At 39.2% G+C, this 21,237-nt stretch overlaps 1 protein-coding gene across 4 annotated transcripts in view; it reads right to left on the bottom strand.

Moving 5' to 3' along the window:
• METTL15 (methyltransferase 15, mitochondrial 12S rRNA N4-cytidine) overlaps positions 1-21,237 on the bottom strand; it is a 191,178-nt gene that overhangs the window by 7,949 nt on the left and 161,992 nt on the right. For all 4 annotated transcript variants that reach the window (XM_078853241.1, XM_078853240.1, XM_078853242.1 and 1 more), the window contains 2 exons: positions 9,966-10,157; positions 7,672-7,850 (listed from right to left, as the gene is read on the bottom strand). In XM_078853241.1, the coding sequence (XP_078709367.1) occupies positions 7,672-7,850; positions 9,966-10,157 (371 nt within the window). The remainder of the gene's footprint in view (positions 1-7,671; positions 7,851-9,965; positions 10,158-21,237) is intronic.

Below are 21,237 nucleotides of genomic sequence, written 5' to 3' on the forward strand. Positions count from 1 at the left end.
GCCTTTAAGACCATGACTTGGTCCCCTACTTTGAAGGACCACTCTCTAGCATGTTTATCATACCAGGCTTTTTGCTCTTTTTGAGCATCTTTTAGGTTTTCTTTAGCAAGGGCTAAAGAGGCACGGAGGGTGGTTTGTAGGTTGGTTACAAAGTCCAGAATGTAGTTCCTGGAGAAGGTGTAAACCCCTCCCATTGCTGCTTCACCAACTGTAATGGCCCCTTAACCTCGCAGCCATATACAAGTTCAAATGGTGAAAACCCTAAACTGGGATGTGGTACAGCTCTGTAGGCAAAGAGCAACTGCTGCAACACTAGGTCCCAATCATTGGAGTGCTCATTTACGAGTTTATGTATCATGGCCCCCAAAGTTCCATTAAACTTCTCCACCAGGCCATTTGTTTGATGGTGATAAGGGGTGGCAATCAAGTGATTTACCCCATGAGCTTCCCAAAGGCTTTCCATAGTTCCTGCCAGGAAATTAGTTCCTGCATCTGTGAGGATGTCAGAGTGCCAACATACCCTGGCAAAAATGTCTGTTAGTGCCCGGCACTCTTTTAGCCCTGGTGTTGCTTAGAGTTACTGCTTCTGGCCATCGGGTGGCAAAATCCATGAAAGTCAGTATGTACTGCTTTCCTCTGGGTGTCTTTTTCGGAAAATGACCCAGAATATCCACAGCTACTCGCTGAAATGGAACCTCAATGATCTTGATTATCACTACAAATTTTTTTTCTCCTGCTGATAATAGCTCATCTTAGCTAATTAGCCTCTTACAGTTTGTATGGCAACTTCCACCTTCTCTGTATGTATATATATATATCTTCTAACTATATGTTCCATTCTATGTATCCGACGAAGTGGGCTGTAGCCCACGAAAGGTTATGCTCTACTAAATTTGTTAGTCTCTAGTCTCCTGTTCTTTTTTTAAAAAGTAAAACAGTCATCCCAGCACTAGAAATAAGCCCAAACTGGAACCTTTTATTGGATGTTCTTGAACTTTGGTAGTTTGGGTAAAATGGAAACAGATTCTAATCATATCTGGTTTTGGTTTCCTTGGCCCATCTCTACTATATACTAGTCTAACGGAGCTTTCTTTTACACTCAGTTGAAAAAAAAAAGATAGCTTTATCTTCTATGTCATCAAAATATTTTGAGAATCTTTGTCTTTTTACTTATCTGCACTATCAAGGCTCCTACAAATGTTTGTACTATTTCAAAATTATTTTTTAAACCTAAATAAACTGGACACACTGCTATCCCCTGGGAGGTAAAGAAAAACAGAAAGGAGTAGAATAGGAATCTTAAGTTTCACAAATTTAGAAGTATGTGAAAAAAGAAAGATGCAATTCTAGCCCACTTGTACCACTTTGTGGATGTTGCTGTAAGGCCAGAAATACAGCATTTTTACTACCAAACTTGCAGCTAATATTTCCTCTTTCATTTATCCCAGTTTTTTAATATGTTTGTGCATGTTTACATGCTTGTTTAACAGTACTTGTGAGTTTAGTGCTGCAGCATTATTTAGAAGTGGATGAGTTTGGTGAGAATTGATGATAGGGATGAAGTTCAAACAAAATGTTTTAAGGAACTATGCATGACTAATCTAAGTTATTGTGTGATCTTATATATGTGACCCTGACCTGTTCCCATCCCATTAATGCCCATTACCCTTATCTGTATGTCATGCCTGACCTAAACTGTAAGCTGACCAGGGCAGGGTACGATACAAATGTTGCTGATGATAAAGTGAAAGGTGCTTGACTAACAACTCTAGAGAAACTCTAGAGAAAAGGCTAGAGAAAAACTCTAGAGAAAAGATCATGTACCAGCTGTATGGAGTGAAAAGACTGCTCAGTGTCCAAGCCCAGTGAATCCTTGGTCTCTCTGCTGAGACTATCAACAACTAATGAATGTTTATTATAGTGGTGATTTTTTTCACATGGGCATCTATTTATTTGGAACAGTTGTTAACAATCCAAACTGGATTTGAATCAGCAATCCAGGGGTGAAATTATCCCATTCTCAGTCCCCTGAGTCAGTAACGTTTCCGAAGTCAGGAAATCCTGTGCTTTTTGCTAAGTCACAAACGAAAGCCATATTAACAGTAAAAGAAAATCTTGCTTGGTAACAGGCATTACTATGTATAATAATACAACAAAATTTGTATGGGAAGTCTATAAAATGGATTTCATTAATAAAAACATCATGCTTCTAGCTAGATTAATTATTTGAAATCCCAGTTGAGAGAAATTATCATTTTTAGTTGTGGGATACCCTGATATTACCTACACTTTTAAAAATCTAATAGATTCATACGTTAAAATGTATTGAATTTTTTAAGCTTGTGAATCATAGAATCATAGAATATCAGGGTTGGAAGGGACCTCAGGAGGTCATCTAGTCCAACCCCCTGCTCAAAGCAGGACCGATCCCCGACTAAATCATCCCAGCCAGGGCTTTGTCAAGCCTGACCCTAAAAACTTCTAGGGAAGGAGATTCCACCACCTCCCTAGGTAACACATTCTAGTGTTTCACCACCCTCCTAGTGAAAAAGTTTTTCCTAATATCCAACCTAAATCTCCCCCACTGCAACTTGAGACCATTACTCCTTGTTCTGTCATCTGCTATCACTGAGAACAGTTTAGAGCCATCCTCTTTGGAACCCCCTTTCAGGTAGTTGAAAGCAGCTATCATATCCCCCCTCATTCTTCTCTTCTGAAGACTAAACATCCCCAGTTCCCTCAGCCTCTCCTCATAAGTCATGTGTTCCAGTCCCCTAATCATTTTTGTTGCCCTCCGCTGGACTCTTTCCAATTTTTCCACAACCTTCTTGTAGTGTGGGGCCCAAAACTGGACACAGATGAGGTCTCACCAATGTTGAATAGAGGGGAACGATCACGTCCCTCGATCTGCTGGTGATGCCCCTACTTATACATCCCAAAATGCCATTGGCTTTCTTGGCAACAAGGGCAGACTGTAATGAAATGAAATTAGCAATGTACTGTGCCTGTCAATGTGAGGCATTAAAGTTCCCTGAGTGTATGAGAGTGGTGGAGTTTAAAAATTAATTCAGACCATGCACCTATTTGCTGGAATTCATCTGTTGAATTTGCATCACATTTAATAAGTTTCTGTGACACAACTCATGTCCTTTTGTCTAGCCTCTCTTAATCCAGTGTTAATTCACACCCAGCTAAAATTCAAACAATATTACAAATTTCAAACTGTTAATTAAAGTCTGTGAACTTGGATAGATCTGGATAATACTGGCTTTGCCCACTAAGGGTTTTTTTAAACTTTTTTATTAGCTAATCTCCAACTTCTCTCAAATTAAATCCAGATGACCACATGATCTCACAATGATCTGTCAATGGGTTACAAATCTAAATGAAACCAAGCAAAATTAAGTTACTAGCTTAAGCTAATAGTAACAAGGCATATCACCCACTGAAATGAAATAAGAATCGTTGATCAGTAGAATAGAAGAAGACTAAAGCTACATTTTAAGAGGTTCAAAATTTTTATATTTTTCAGTAAGTTTTAATGTATACCTATTAACCTCCAAGTAGCTGTGGCAAAAATCTATCTAAGGCAGAGTTTCCTGTTGATCCCCGTGGACATGTTCATAACCCCCTCACTGAGAACCCATGATGTAAAGTATTTATAGAGTGACTATCGCTGTAGGATATCAGTGTTTAAGACAAATAATTGTAAAAACGGTTTCTTTGCTGACAGGGCATGAAGTTTGCTTGCTAGCAGGAAGAGATGATGGACACCTTAAATTATAAAAAGTAAATTAGATTTCTAATGACATTTCAAAGTGAGTTTCATTGGGTGTTTAAGATCAAGAGTAAGATTACCTATCGATACCAGATGTTTGAGATGGTTAGACATCATCAATAGCTTTATTGACTCTAGAAGGGTCAAAACCTGCCAGTCTCCCTTTTTCCTGCAAAAACTGCAGAGCCTCTGGTATTGTGACCTGCCCATTTAAACAATCACAGCACAGTTCTTTCTGGTAGCCTCCCAGCAGAAAGTTGAAGCAAATGTTTCACATTTACTTTTGTGGAACTGCATTCATGGGCACAACCCCACATGCCCTTCCTAGGTCTTGTATTAAAGGTTAGAGGTAAATATCTTCCTGGTTTGGAACAAAATATCCATCAGCCTGTGGTGAATACAAATCCTAGGTTTTAAATTTCTGGCTATTAACTCAGGCTTATCCGGGATCTGGTAAAATATGGTGAATTAATACGGAACAGTGGTGGGCAACCTGTGGCCTGCCAGCGGCCCATCAGGGTAATCTGCTGGTGGGCTGCTAGACAGTTTGTTTACATTTCCAAGGCCACCTGCAGCTCCCAGTGGCTGCGTTTTGCCCACCACTGATATAAAAAGTTTTGGGAGACTAGCTAATCTGGGTAGGGCCTATAAAACTAATAGGTAGTTACAAGGACTACAATAGCATTGTTCGTCCTGATTTTTCTTGGTCACTCAAACCAGCTGAGAAAAAGATGGGAGGATGTACATCCATTTTCCAGATAGATTCTCTCTCATTCAAGCAATGTCGCATATTTTCTTGTTCCAGTGCTTTGCAAAAAGCGATTGGTTTCTTCTTGCTTTTGGAGGTGCAGCCCCCAAAATCCTGAACATCAAGTTTTTAATTATCTGCTTAATTACCTCTCCCTGGGCTTCTGTCCCTTCTAGACAGAAGATTAGATGGCTTAACCCATTGAATTGTATATTCATTTACCCTGGACATAAATCTTAGATACTTAGAGTTTCTTCTGTTCTGTCTAGAGAAGGATTCTGTGAGTATGTTCCCTGACCCTCGGGCTCTGGTTTCCTGCCAACCACTGCATGGCGGTCATTTTGTAGGACAGATTTGGATGTCAGGTGAAGAATTAAACTACAGTATTGCCAATTGCTGCTAGTTCTAACCCTCTGATGTTCTGTTTTCTCTCTCATTTGGACCATTTACTCAGTGATGTTTGTGTACCATATGTGCTCCTCAACTTGATAGCAAAGCATCCACGGTGATCTGCATTGCAGGAGTCGCTGTGAGGGGATTCTTTGTGGTAAGGGTTTTTGTATGTTGACACCCCCACAACAAGGATGAGAGCAGGGAGAGTGAATGGAAAAGTGAGGGAGTTCTCCTGGAGATTCTACATCAATAGGAGGAAGGCTCCTAGAGGTCTCATGTGTGGTAAGGCCCACTGTGGCCATGCAGGAGACCATCAGAACTATAAGCAATGGAAGCTCCTAGAATTAGGTAGTAGGATTCCCTGAAAGGTTCGAGATCTAGTCCTTGACCTTGTCTGCTCTGCCCTGAGGAAGTGGGTGAGGCCAAGTCCCTTGATGAATCAGATCCTGGATGTGGGATAGAGAACTCTTTTCCCATCTGATCACAAAGTATGGTCTTAGAGGACCTGAAGAACTTCTTGTATTGATAACATGGCTCCCTTCCTGATGGCAGACTAAATCAGGAAATTGACCAGATAAAATATGAATCTCTTCCCCCTCTCCCTGAGACATGCAATCATGATGCCCATCGCCTTGGAGAATACTGACTTATCATCAGCACCCCAATAGGCATGCATGCCAAGGAAATTTCTCCTCGATCTTCCCCTCTCTCCATATCTCAAATGTTCATATTTTATATCCGTTGAAATCTTACTTTGCAGTTTCTTTTCAATTAAATGTTTTTTAATTAAAAAAAGAGAAACTAATAGCTATTAAGATATATAGTGTATGTTTCATCATGCTTACAAATGGAATAAAAAATAATTGAATTATTGTACATACACTTATGCTATGTTAAATATTACTTATTGTAATAATTTACTATGGATTACTTTAAAAAACCACAAAGATGGGTGTATTATTAGTGACAATGTACACAATACTGAAAAAATAGTTCTGCTATTGTTCGTTATTCCTTATACTGTTACACAATATACCGTATATGTAATACTGTTCATTATACCTTAAGGTATAAACAATTAACAAAAGCTTAATAAGAGCCACTCCTGAACTCCTTACTCTGTGCGGATTCACACTGAAATCCAGGGAGTTCTCCCTAAGCATAGACTGAAAGAATGGGCTAAACCAGTTTTAATTAGTTGCCTATTCTATATAGAGAGATGTTTGGTAAGTATACGTGTTTTGTACATGTTGGTAGACAGACACTGTACTTACTAAAAGGAAAAATCCTGATATAAAATGTCATTTGATAAATTTATTTGGCATACATGTTATCATATTGATATACCTGTCAAAACTACATAATATACAGCAAGGGGTTTAAAATGACAGAAGAAGTGACAGTTACGGCTATGATTCATAGGTAACTGATACAACACTGCTGCAAATTTGACCATTGTCTTTTACCTGGAACTGGTAATCTAATGTGCTGACACTTTTATTTAGTTCATAACAGCTGCAATATTAATTTGTATAGTATTTTTAAGATATATAGCTTATTAAAAATTTAACATGGCATCAGTGTAGCTGCTTTAAGTACATAAACAATGACATACTGTTTTAATTAACAGCTCTAGAAAGAAGCATGTGTCTGACAAGCAAATTAAATCACTGCCACTAAATGTAGATGGAAATGGCTACTTTTTAAATACAGAATTGTCAGGTTTTATTTAAGGTTTATATATTGTATATTGATCAACTGATCTACCTCTTTGTCATTACATTTTTTTTCATATACTATGCTTATACTGTGATCTTTCTACAGCAATAGTGTCTTCATACTTCTTCCAGAGCTTTAATCATTTCCCGTCTTTTATGGCTAAAGTTCAGGTATATCTGATTTCACCATATAACTTGCCTAAACAGCCTTTATTATTAAAATGGTGTTAAACCTTTCATTTGAGAGTTCTAAGATTACTTAAGAACTTCTCCATTATTAATAAGCCAACAGCGACCATAAACCATAATACATTACATTAGAAGACAGTTTCCCTAGATACAGATACGAGAGTTTCATTTCTCTAGATGTATTTCTGACAAGACTAGGGATTCTCCAATGGAATTGTCTTAAGCAGCTACAGAAATTGTATTTTGGCTTGGAAAACTTTCATCATAGGGCACAGCTATGAAACAATTCCTGCCTGCAACAAAGCACCTCCTAGCTACGTTTAGTTCAGGAGGTTTATGGTGAACAGCAACTAAGATGAAGTGTTTCATTAAGCCCTTCAGGCTGATCTAGTTAACATTCACAAAGTGAAATAACCTATGCATCATTTTACTCTTCATTAGCTGGCTGTTTAGAAGAAAGATATGAGCTAATCTATTTTATTTCAGTTGTTAGGCAATGTCATGGTACTACCACCCCCACCCCCAAAAATATAAAGTAGATCTGATAATTGAGGGCTTATCAATAGTAGTGATAAAGAATTCCCTCTATGGTTGTCATTCAGTGTTTCACCTTGGTGGGCAAAAATGATAAATCACTTCATGTAAAATCTATTATTAAACTAATCAGCAAGCCACAGTATAAAAAAAAGGAAGCTCACAAAACAAAACAACACAAAAAAGCTGACATCAGAGAAGGATAGACAGGATTAGATCCTGCATGATTTCAAGAACAAATAGATCCCTCTGGGACTTTGGGGATTAATATTTTTTCTCTCTCAGACACTGTTCAGAATTAATGAGGGTACCTGCAACAATGCTGGCAAGCTGCTGAGTTCTGGTGATGGGGTAGATGCTGCGTGCCTGAACGACTGCTGAAGCTATTTTCTTGGCGTGCCTCTCCTCCCCGTATGTTCTCAGGATGGACGCAAGCGCCTGTTGATCTAAAGCATTCACAACATCAGCAGCAGTGGGCATGTCAGGATACCTACGCACAAGAAGAGCCAATTAGTTCACTGACGTCAGTTTTCATTGACAAGAGGTGAAGCTTCATAGCATTGAGACATAAAGTCAAACACACACATTGCATGCAAGTGCCTTTCAGGTTTTAAAATAAGAGAAAGCAATCCTGTGAAAACGGAAATAGCTTCTACCTTTTAAATCCCGTCTTATTACTTCAGATGGAGTATCTTTCTTAACATTAATTAGCAATAAAGAATAGCTGAAAGTTCAAGTACTACCATAAACTTTTAACATTAATGAGTGGACAAAGATTAACTGTAGTTCAAGTATTTTTCTAAAATTAAAAGACTGTAAGATTGCCTTTATTTAGATATCTTCAAAATATGAACTCATTTCTTATGTGTTAATTTTAGTCATCTTGCATTATTTGTTCTGTTTTCACTCAGAATATAGAGGAACTAATCTCAAGGATCTTTCCCCTTATATGCAGTGCTATGAAAAATGATCCCTTATGAAGATAATTTCCTGAACTGTCACTTAAAGGTATCACAATTTAAATTCAAAAGTATTTTGAAAGAAAAGGATATTTGTAACTATCTACCAAAAGGCAAACAAAATATCCCATAGTCATCAATATTTCTTTCATCTGAACAACTTTCTTTATTGAAATCGTTCAAGGTCTTTTATATACACTGCATTGGTGTTCAACTATTTCACAGACTTGACTCTTCTACAAAGGGACTGACAGGCAGAATATTTTTCAGTATTTTATTATTTCCCTACAATATCTTACAGAAAATAACCAAACTTAAGATACTATTTGCCCTCTATATTTATCCTCAACCATACAGTATATGCCTGTTTTATCCCAGTCATTCTTTATTTTTATCATGCAAGTTCATATGCCAGCAGGGATATTTTAGTGGCAAAAACCTCAGGTTTACATTCCTTGAAACCACAGGCTTGAACCCCAGCAAGATCTCAGCTGTTCATACTAGAGTTGACTAAATTGTGTATCATGCAGTTTACTGTGTCAGTCTTTGAGACAGTTTCTTAAAAACTGAGGTACCATTGGCTGTGTGTGAACATTAATAATACCAGGTTTCAGAGTAGCAGTCGCGAATACAGACTAACACGGCGGCTACTCTGAAACCTGTCATTATGCAAGGCACTGAATTTAGCCGTATGGAATTAATAATACCATGGCTCATATTCTAAGAATACAGGTTTGTCCCACAATTTTTGGCCAGAATTTCCCATTCCCTTATAGGTGTGCAGCATGCTATGTCTCAGTTAATTACCATCATCCATACAACAGAGGTGACTGCATTTTTGGTGTTTTCTGTAATAAGGTATATTCCCCATGAAAGGCACTGGGTCCCTTTGAGGTGACAGGTGCTATATACATAGAAAACATTACTATTTATTATTAGAATTGCATTCCACCTTCCAGATTATACTCAGCAGTGACTCTAATCAATTAAATATAAAGGCATTTTTTTTAAACTAATTGCTAATTTGAGTATAAAGTAAGTCATTCTGATATGCTTGCTATGAAACATAGGATGACATTAATGAATTGCTTACAGTAAGCATGCAAGTAGTGGTAGAATATTTAATGCCTTGAAAACAGTGTTGCCATTGACATTTAATTGATAGGCTCACTGCCGTTTCTTTGTAGAGATTAGCACATGCCCATCTTCAGAGTAGCTACAAAGGATAAAAGAAATCTGTTAGAACTTCACTTATACTTAAACTACCCTCTCAGTTACAATTTCATTTATATCCTACATCATGGTCTGCTTAACAAAATTAAAGATGGTTGTTTTAATTATTGTCATTAATCATTGCTTTTAACCTTAAATATGGAAAACCTTACAGTCAAATTCTGACTTTCCAACACTGAAACCCAGAAGTACCTTCACTTTATGCTGGAATAAGCGAGATTGGAATCTGGCCCTAAATCCTGAGAACTAGATGAGCCTCTATGGCAAAAGAACAAAGCTGATTTATTATGTATGTGCAGAGTTAGATGTGGGCGTGTGATGGGAATTCTGCAACCTAAAAAGGAAATTAAATTCAGAGTGTTGTTGAGAAATTGATTTCTTGTTGTGAGAAGAAATGTTTGATCAATACATACCTGCCACTATCCATCCTCATATCCAAAGGGCCATCCTTTCGCAGGGAAAAACCTCTTTCAGGAGTATCAAGCTGCATAGAGGAACACCCAGCATCCAAAAGAACTCCATCTAGCATTCCTGGCTCCACTCCAGCTGAGATTAACAAGGTTTCTGTTTGGCTAAACTGCCCTAGAAGAGCCTGAATCTGTTTCCTGTAAGAGAATCACAGATAAGAAGTGTCACTCTGAACGCTAATAGTGCAATATTTCTTCCATTTTAAAGTAGGAAACAAACAAAAAAAATAGGAGTAAAATTTGCAGAAGCATGTAAGTGACTTAGGCTTCTCAGTCCCATTTTCAAAACAGACTCAGGAATTTAGGAGCCAAAGTCTCAATGACACTTAGACACATAAGTCACTTTGAAAACAGGACTCAGGCACTTCTCAAAGTTTTATCTTGGGTCTAGTTTTCCTCTGAGACCAAATTTACATTAATGCAACTCTGCTAACTGCAACAGAGTTACTCCAGTTTTCAGCTAGTATAAGTGAAAAGGGCCCACTACTTTTATTCATCCAAACAAAGAAAAATGAGAAACAAGAACATAAAAAAAAATCATTTAAAAAATTCCATCACAAGAAAAATTATGATCACAGTTCCTTACTACTAGAAAAATGGAATAAACAAATATTACATGAAGGTTATTTGCCTACACACAAGCACCCTTAATATAAAACTGTACAATACATCATTAAATGTGTATACTGAAGTTCTGTAGAATAGGAATAGGATTTCATAGCCTTGAAAAGAGTGGTGATTCATTCGATATACTTACTCAGAGATTCAATATTTTAACTTACATTTAAGACAACTCTGAGAAATGTATCATTTTCCCCCAGCACCCTTTCCAACTAGCATGTTAATATAATCAAAAAACCAATCAGAAATGTGACAAAGTGGGAATATCTATATTATCTGTTATGAATATGGTGCATGCCTCTGTGTGTGAGTTTATGATGGGTTACTTCCTATGGAGTTACATCAAAAGTGGTTGTTAGAGGAACAAGCAGGAAAGGTAAAACAATGTCCAAGTTTCATCCCAACAAACACTCAAACATAATAGCTAGGTTTATAGCCAAGAAAAGACTCCTCCACCCCAACTGTGGTGACATAGCTGTTTCGCTAGGGCTGAGATGACAGAGATCAAAGGGAATGGTAAAATATTAGAATACTCAGGGTCTAGAAAAGAGTGGAAGTTGAGTGAGTGGCCAGAGGTTACTCAGAGAATGTCAGAGAAAACTGACAGGCTGGCCAGGGGAATACACACAGACGGAGAGCCTGCTGTGAACAGGACAGTCTGTTTATCCCAGCCAGAGATGGGGGTAGCTATGCTGAGAAAAACTGCAAAAGCTGTCAAGCAAAGATTAAGGATAAGTACGATGCAGGTGTACAGACTTTTTATTGTTTTACCTCTTGCTGTATGTGCTTTGTACCTTGGGAGGAAGGAATAAATAATAGGGCTGTCAAGCGATTAAAATAATTAATTGTAATTAATCATGCAATTAATTGCACTGTTACACAATAATAGAATACCATTTATTTAAATATTTTGGATGTTTTCTACATTTTCAAATATATTGATTGCAATCGTAACAGAATACAAAGTGTACTGTGCTCACTTTCTATTTATTTTTGATTACAAATATTTGCACTGTAAAAAAAAAGAAATAGTATTTTTCAATTCACGTCAAACAAGTACTGTAATCTCTTTATCATGAAAGGTAAACTTATAAATGTAGAATTATGTTAAAAAAATAATTGCATTCAAAAATAAAACAATGTAAAACTTTAGAGCCTACAAGTTCACTCAGTACTATTTCTTGTTCAGCCAGCAGAAGGTTGATTTTCTTTTTTGGTGGTTCGGGTTCTGTAGTTTCTGCATCAGAGTGTTGCTCTTTTAAGACTTCTGAAAGCATGCTCCATACCTCATCCCTCTCAGATTTTGGAAGGCACTTCAGATTCAGATTTTTAAATCTTGGGTTGAGTGCTGTAGCTATCTTTAGAAATCTCACATTGGTACCTTCTTTGCATTTTGTCAAATCTGCAGTGAAAGTGTTCTTAAAAAAGAACAACATGCGCTGAGTCATCATCCGAGACTACTATAACATGAACTATATGGCAGAATGTGGGTAAAATAGAGCCGGACACATACAATTCTCCCCCAAGGACAATTTAATTATTTAATTTAATACATTTTTTTTAACGAGTGTCATCAGCATGGAAGCATGTCCTCTGGAATGGTGGCTGAAGCATGAAGGGGCATATGAATGTTTAGCATATCTGGCATGTAAATACCTTGCAATGCCAGCTACAAAAGTCCCATGAGAATGCCTGTTCTCACTTTCAGGTGACATTCTAAATAAGAAGCAGGAAGCACTGTTTACATTTATGGGAGATAAAGTTGTTTGTTTTAGCTGTTGGTTGAAAGAGAAGTAGGACTGAGTGGACTTTTAGGCTCTAAAGTTTTGTACTGTTTGTTTATGAGTGCAGTTATGTAACAAAAAAATTCTACATGTGTGAGATGTACTGCAATCTCCTTGTCATGAAAGTGTAATAATTGTATGAGATGAATTGAAAAATACTGTTTCTTTTGTTTATAATTTTACAGTGCAAATATTTGCAATAAAATACTCATATAAAGTGAGCAGTGTATACTTTGTATTCTGTGTTGTAACTGAAATCAATATATTTGAAAATGTAGAAAAACATCCAAAATATTTAATAAATTTCAGTTGGTATTCTATTGTTTAACAATGCGATTAAAACTCGGATTAATCGTGATTAATTTTTTTAATTGCGATTTTTTTGAGTTAATTGTGTGAGTTAACTGCGATTAATCGACAGCCCTAATAAATAATGCTTTGCTCTGAAGACACCATTTTTGAGTTGCTTTAATCAACTCACTAGTCACAGGTCCCTGAAAGAAAAAGGTTTGCAGGTCCCAACCACAGATGGGCCTGCTACATTAAGAGGCTGTGGCCCAGTGACTGAGTCCCATAGTGGCTGGACCATCTGGTACCACACAGAGTAAGGTGTAGGAAACCAGTGCTGTCACCTAAGGGGTGCAAATCAAGAGGAATTAAAAGGGTGTTAAGTGCAATTTGCCCTGTAACTGTGAAAACAACATTCCACTTCTCTACAATTATCCTGATGCTGCTTACTCAGGCTATTTTACTCATATTCCAAACATCTGATCTTTTAAAAGCTTCTTTGTTTGCCAATCTTATTTGTTTTAACAGTCTTGAAAGACTGTTACCTAAACACAATGGCTTTAAAGAATTTCTAATGATGTGGAGAGGAAAAGCCTAGGGGACTTCCTGAAGGCCTCCGCCCTTTCCAGGTAGAAGGCCAGGGCTCTCCTGAAATCCAGGGTAAGTAATATATCCTCACTGTTGTCTCGATGAGGCTTGGGGTAGAAGATTGGAAGGTGAATCAACTGATCGGGGGAGGTCCTGGATGATTGGAAAAAGGCAAATATAGTGCCCATCTTTAAAAAAGGGAAGAAGAACCCAGAAACTACAGACTGGTCAGCCTCACCTCAGTCCCTGGAAAAATCATGGAGCAGGTCCTCAAGGAAATCATTTTGAAGCACTTGGAGGAGAGGAAGATGACCAGGAACAGTCAACATGGATTCACCAAGGGCAAGTCATGCCTGACCAACTTGATTGCCTTCTAAGATGAGATAACTGGCTCTGTGCATATGGGGAAAGCAGTGGACGTGATATATCTTGACTTTAGCAAAGCTTTTGATATGGTCTCCCACAGTATTCTTGACAGCAAGTTAAAAAACGTATGGATTGGATGAATGGACTATAAGGTGGATAGAAAGCTGGCTAGATTGTGGGGCTTAATGGGTAGTGATCAACGGCTCAATGTCTGGAGGTAGCCCTGAAGTCCTTCAGGGTGTGAAGGGAGGAGTCAGTCTTCTCAGTGAAGAGCTTTGTGCTTCAAAGAGAAGGTTCTCAGCTGTGGACTGCATCTATTTTGGGAATCCTGACAAATGAAGCCATGATGCTCGTTGCATCACCACAACAGTGGAGCTGGAGCTAGCTGCTGCGTCAGCTGCGTCAAGGGCAGATTGTAGTGTCTTTGCCACTAACTGGCAAAGACACTACAACACTATTATACTCCTGTATAATGGCCTTGAGTGAGTCACAATGTGCTTCTGGCATATTTTCAATAAAGTCATTTGCTTTCGAGTAATTTATGTAAACTTATTTTGTCACGAGGGCCTGACAGTTGGCAATACAACTGTAGAGTGGCTGAGGAGTATACTTTCCTACCGAACAGATCAAGGTGCTTCCAATCCCGTGTTGTAGGAAGAAGCCCTGGACTGGTGTTATCAGCTGCAAGAGTTGACAGTGTCCAAAACCATGGAATTGGTGCGCGGGGAAGAATAGAAATTCAAAATGCTTGGTGGGGACAGAGTATTTTTGTCCGCTCGCTTGCAGGTTGGGGCCACTGACGCCAGGGTTTGTCACACAGTGTTTGCCAAGTCTAAATAGCCTCATTAATCAGGAGGGAGATCTTTGAGGAGACCAAAAAATGGAGGATATCAAAAGAAGTTGATGGTGGATATCCTTGACTTCCTCCAATGGAATCTGGAGAGTGTCTGCCACCCTCTTTACCAGTCCCTGAAAGAGATGAAAATAGTCTGCTAAAGATGGTGGAGAAAGCATGATGGTTTCATTTGGAGGAGGAGGAGGATATGGCGCTTGAAGTCACTTTCTCCTCAGTACTGGCTTCCTGTTCCTCTAAGACTTGAGGTAATTTTGAAGCCCTGGATGGTGTGGCCAAAGGAGTGTACCTCAAGAGTTCTTGGACGAGGCTTGGATCTCAAGAAATGGTGGTATGCCATCCAAAGGTCCCAATATGACAATTGCAGTGGTGATGGCGCCTGTGGATGGCCGTACCAGGATGGTGGTGGTGGAGCCACCTGTGGGTATATCCTTGGCGTCTGTTGGTAGTGAGCACCATATGGAGCTTGGGAGGAGTACTGGGACACTAGCTCTTAAGGTTCGCTGTCTGAACCCTCACTAGAGAGCAGAGGGGCATGGCAAGGCAGCAGGGATACTTCCCATGCTTGGTAGAGGCTCAGGGCCGAGAGGAGGGGACTCTAATGCATCAGGAATGCAGGGGTCTCTTGAATGGCAAAGTTCTGCCTTTACCAATCGTCCTGGTGTTAATGCCAGGGGACTGGGGACCTTGTCTGCACTAGCTGATCCTGTGCCAGGTGAGCCATTGCTGGCAGTACCAATGCAGGCTCACGTACTGGGAGTGTCTTCTTAGACAAGCGCTTACTACTGTCCTTCGGTGCCGATGGCTCGGTGCCTGTGCCTATTGGGTCTGAGGGCTTGTCAGTGGTACCTGTTTGTTTCCATGAGCTATGGAGGCCAGACTGAGATGGCCTTGGTGCCAATGGTCTCTTGAAGCCCGAAGAACTGGGCATACCCCACTGGGGGAAAAGGGTCTCCAATTGGGGAGAAAAGGTTGGGAAAAATGAAAAATCTTTTTTTTTTTAATTTTTAATGATAAAATAAAGAAAAGGTGGAAAAATTACAGCTAGAACTAGGAGACTAAGTGTAGGTTCGTGGATTAAGACAACAGTTTTAATGGACTGCTAATGGCTCTCCAGGGGCAGTTGAGAAGGAACTGAGGAAGGTTAGCCAGTGTGTGCTGGCTAGCCTGGTGGCGCAGCACAAGGAGAGACAGTGCATGTGTGGGACCAACGGACATTGCTACCAAAGTTCTCCAATCAGCGGTGCAGGGATACCTACAGTGAAGCACCCAGTGGGATACTACTGGAAGAAGAAGTGGTTCATTAACACCTCTCCAGTAATGGAGGGGGGCAGGGTTTGCTGGGGGGACTTAAGTGTGTTACAGATTGCTGGAATGAACCATAAATCAGTGTCTCTATTCAGACACTGATTTTTAGTATCTAGAAAAGTTATGAATGTAAACTTCCAGGCTGGTCTTTTGAAGGTGTTGTGCAGGTTTCCTTTGAAGATGAGGACTGTGAGGTCAGATATAGAGTAATTGCTTTGTGAAAAATGTTCACCCACAGGTGATACGGTGTTTTTCTCTTTTATTATTTTTCTGTGAGAGTTCATTGAAGAGCACAGTGGTTGTTTTGTTTCACTCACATAGCTGTTATTGGGGCATTTAGGGCATTGGAAGAGGCACACCACATATTGTGATAGGCATGCGTAGGGCCCATGAATCTTGAAAGGTGTGCTGTGGGGGTGTTGTTCATTGACACAGTGAAGCTATGTCTACAGCTATTGCATCTGTTGTTCTGATAGGGTCTGGTGCTACTTTGTGTTGGTGTGTCCTGGTCTGTGGGGGAGCTTGCTTCTGATGATGAGCTTGGAGGGGTTGGGGGGTTGTTTGAAGATCAAAAGAGGAGTTCAGGAAAGATTTCTTTATGTGGTCCCCATTACTATGGTTGTAATTGTTTGATGATACCCTGTATGAACTGGACTGTACATTTAATAATCACATACTCCCAAATAAATTATGTTCAAGAGACCAAGTATAAGTTAAATAAGACTCTTCATAGAATTTGAATGGCAGACTCTAGATTCAAAAACATGCCAACTTCCTAAATTAACATTTAGAACACTGAACATCTCACATTGTCTGAACTAAAGATGAGTATACTTGCCTAGAGAATATTCTTTTTTCTACCTCCTCCTACCTCTGACCTGTCTGCCTCTCAGCTTATGTTGCCTCCTCCTCTCACCTCAGTTATTCTCCCCTAGCCTCCAGTCAAACAACAGAGCTTCCTCTCTTCTTCCTCACACCACCCAACAGTACCTACAGAATACAGCTGCCCTTCTTCAAGATACATTTAACCCAGCCCCAAAGATTGATGCTCATAGAACCTCTTGGCCAAGTCCTCCTCAAACACAGCTGTCTGAGATTTTAAATCGCCTCAGACAAAATCACTTTGTAGATTCAGTTATCTCAGCATTTATTTATTTAGATGTATAAATTCCCCACATACCCATCCCATGCTCTGGGTGTGTGTGTAACAGGATCAGCACCTGCCTCTTGTGAGCGCCCCTCTGGTCGAGTGCGTGTGCCTGCAGTCACTCCGTTTGTGGAACGGGGTGGCATCTGCCTCTCGAAAGCGCCCCCTCTCCCTTGGTCGATGTTTTTTTTCGGCAGGTTTTCAGTGACTCAGCCCTCTGGACGAGTCACACACACTGTCTATAGGTGGAACAGAACAAACCCCTTCCAGGGCATACAGTCTTTACCCTTCCCAACTCAGGGATGGGACCATACCCCAAGGCTTTCTCCCTGGAGCTGACTGTCTTCCTGCAGCCCTCCCTGAGTTCAGTCCTTACTCAGTCCATGCAGCCAGCCAGGGCCTCCTTCTTAGGGCCTCCCTTAGTCCCTGTCCACACTGAGTTGTCCATGGTCCTGCTGCTCTTTCAGCCAGCCAGAAACACAGTCCTCTCTCTTCCAGCTCCAGGTAGCAACTGACTGACTCTGTCTCTGCTGCTCCTTTTTATACAGCCCTCCTGGCCCCTGACTATTCACAGTTCATCTGATTGGAGGACTTCCCGTCCGTTCCTCTCTGGGGGAGGCTGTGGCAGGACCCTGAGGCCTCCAGCAGGGGGCCTCTGGCCTAGTCCACCCCATCACAGTCTGTTAGCATAATTTCAGCTGTGCAACACCAAACATCCAGATTTCATATAATGAACCATGTGGCCTGTGCTCAGATGCTACAATAATGGGGATCACACTGACACCTAGACAGACCAAAAAACCAATACTGGTCACACTATTTTTTAAATGTTTATCTTTTTTAAAATAGGAAAATTTAATTAATTAATAGTCAATTTAATTAATTAATAGTCAATCAAAAGCATAGTTAAGGCAGGAATTGTCTGTTGAACACATTATATTTATTCCACAGCATGCATATTCTTTCCAATAAAAAATTTTAAATGTCAGTACTGAATCAACTTTGTCTCTATTTTTGGTTAAATTAAAGGTCAAGAAGATAAACATTTTTTGTATACTCAAAATCAATAGACTCTTCAGATCCCAGATGGTAATTACTTGGGCAATTTTCAAAGTAGAAAATTATGAGCCTCATTGTAATTTGAGAAAATGTATTTGCTAGTTTCATAAGTTCTGCAAAGTTTTGCTGAATAAAGGGTAGTAAATTATGCTCCTATGTTACTGAACTTATTTTTAAAGAGATTTAGGGCTTCTTTACATGTGAAGTTACAGCATGCTAGTTATTCCTCACTAACTTTCCAAGGGGACACTTTTATTGCACACTATGAAAGTGCCTTTGTGAACTTATTCTCCAACACAATAAACATTACCCCACAACGGTATTTTAGATAATATGGTCACACTAAACATTAAAATTCTATTTTCAACTATTTGTAAAAAGTTAATACATTATTCATATATGTTATAAACATATTACACAAGTAATCTGTTATAGATAGTTGTAAGAACATCAGTAGCAGATATTGTAATTGCTTATAAGCAACCAACTGATCTGTTGAAGTCTATAACAATTGATTTGCCATTTGTTAAAACAACAGTTGCATCATCTTTAACTCTTGTAACAGGTTATACTGACAGCAGTAAAATCACTTTTAAAGAAGTGACTGTTCACAAGCTAGTGATCTGAATGAGTTTACTCCTGCCATCTATTGATGAACTGAGGGCAAGGACGTGAGAATGTATTTGCATGGACACACCTACTTTGCCTAGGTGATTCAGAGACTTACCTGCTTTGCCAAAGTGATCCATTTTGGCTGTTTTGTGTTAAATTCACTTCAATGTTGAATGCAGGGATAATGAAATATTGCTATCCTTATTGTATGACTGAAGAGCAGAGCACTGTACTTAACATGCCCTGATTGAGAGGTCACCCTAAACATAATCTCACTTGCTAAGTATGGGGTAGTGATGCCAGATCCAAGTGAAAGGCAGGAAAGATTGATGTAGGTGTCTGATGTAGGGGTAAAGACTCTGTTCAAAAGGTCCTAGATGCCATTTGACCGTCTCCGTCCAGTGTTTAAAGACAGAGCTGACTAGACTCAATTGATAGTCCCTGTTTCTTCTCAGCGACCATGAGAACTGAAATCACTGATAAACCGATCTTGGGGGCTCAGCCTTAGACATCGTGTGGGTACAGTGTTCTAGTGCAAGACAATTCAGGGGAGGCAGAAGTGACATTCCCCACTATTCAGTGAAATCACTAAAAGCTGAGGCAAAGGACTACTACCCAAGGTAACTGGAGGTGGGTGTTTATTATTGTTTGGATATTTTGAGTCACTGTTGCAGTGTTTTCCCAAATTAATGCTGTGTTCCCTCTCCTCTTAATGAACTTTCTTATATACTGATTCAATGCTTTAGAGGGGGGAAGCATAGTCTCAGAGGACCCAGGTGTGGCAATTAGTTTTCCAAGATTTCTGGGTGGAAGCTTGAGGCGGACTTGTTCTGTAATTTTAAGAGGAATATATAGATATGGAACCCGGTCCTTGTTGCTGCCAACATCATCAGGCAGGGGGTTACACATCTTACTCACTTTCCTATCCATGGGTATTTTTCTCTAGTTCATCAACTAAGCAGCTTCACTTTGAGTTGATAATCCTTATATATTTCCTTATTCCTTCTCTGGCAGTAGTTTAAAAAGGAATTATTAAAACCCCTCATATTAAAAAGCATAGTGCTGCTTCTGTTGAAGTCAATGGGAATTTTGCAACTGGACTTAAATAGGAGCAAGATTAGGCTCCTAATGTTAGATGCCAGAATTGACTTCTACACAGAAAAACAACTTTAGTGTCTAAATCTTACATTTGTTACTGTCAGTAAGACTTTAATATGTTTAGAACAACAGTAAGATCTCAATCTAGAACAGTTGTGTTCAACCTGTAGTCCGCAGACCCCAGGGGTCTAAAGACTATGTCTAAGAGGTCCACGAAAGGTTGTTGTTACCATACAACAGTGGTTTTCAACCTGCGGACACTATATCTAAGATTTCCAAAGTAATCCGCACCTCCATTAAAAATTTTTTAGAGGTACGCAAATTAAAAAAAAAGGTTGAAAACCACTGATCTAGAAGATGTAAATGTATCTGGAAATGCATGAAAAGAATATGAATTACAAAAACATATAAGAAACAATAATTATATATCAACACTTTTTCAGAGTACATAAGTAGACAAATAGCAGAATCTGTGGTCATTCACAGAGCAACAATCATCATACCTACTGTTTTATTATCAGAAGAAACGCAGAGTACAAACAATATAATCTAAAAAAAATAAATCACATCCTTGGTTTATCAGCATTAAACCACAGAGGAAACTCTGAAGATGTGTGAGGTCATGTTAGTGGGGAAGAGGATGCAGCATCAGGACAGGGTTGCTCAAGAATGATCAGTTACATTATCATGATCAAGAGAATGTGGTCTTTCACAGTCTGAAGTTTTGCTCAAGTTCCCAGAACCCCTACTTGCTATACACAGTAGGAGACAAATGCTTGAAGGAACACCTGCTGCTTGAATTTAGAGGAGGAATAAAGAGCACTCAATCCACATCCCTGAGCAATGCAGTTATACTGACCCAACTCCTGGAGTAGACAGCGCTATATCATTGGGAGGGCTTTTCCTGTTGACATAACTATCGCCTCTCAAGGAGCTGGATTACCTAAGCCAATGGGAGAAGCCCTCCCATTGGCTTAGGTAGCGTCTTCACTGAAGCACTACAGCAGAACAGCTGCACCTGTGCAGCTACAGACTTTTAAATGTAGATAAGCCCTCAGTCTCCTTGACTGTCTTGAACCTTCCTCCTTTGTGCTGGCATACTGTCACTGGTCCAACTGTACAGACAATAATAATTAACTGCTGTCTGCAGTGTGGATCAATATGTAAAGATTCTGTCCATAACATAAAATCAGATTAAATAACTGTTTTAATAGAAGCAAATTAAAACAGAGCTTTGTTATGTGGTTGCTCCTATTACAAACCCATGACTCCAAACCATTAGTAGCCATCTTTCCACAAAGAGTTATTACAAAACAAGTTAATTTTATCAATTTCCACTCAGTTAACAAGATATCTAAAAAAAGTGTGAACACGAATTATAAACATTGCACCTAGGATAATTTAAAAAACCCTACTTATAATTACAGTATCAGTTTAGTGCACTATTTCTAAAGGTTTTAAAGTTTTCATTTATTTTAAATTGTTCAGCTCACT

The sequence above is a fragment of the Lepidochelys kempii genome, chromosome 6, assembly GCF_965140285.1.
Source record: "Lepidochelys kempii isolate rLepKem1 chromosome 6, rLepKem1.hap1, whole genome shotgun sequence".
Classification (NCBI taxonomy): domain Eukaryota; kingdom Metazoa; phylum Chordata; order Testudines; family Cheloniidae; genus Lepidochelys; species Lepidochelys kempii.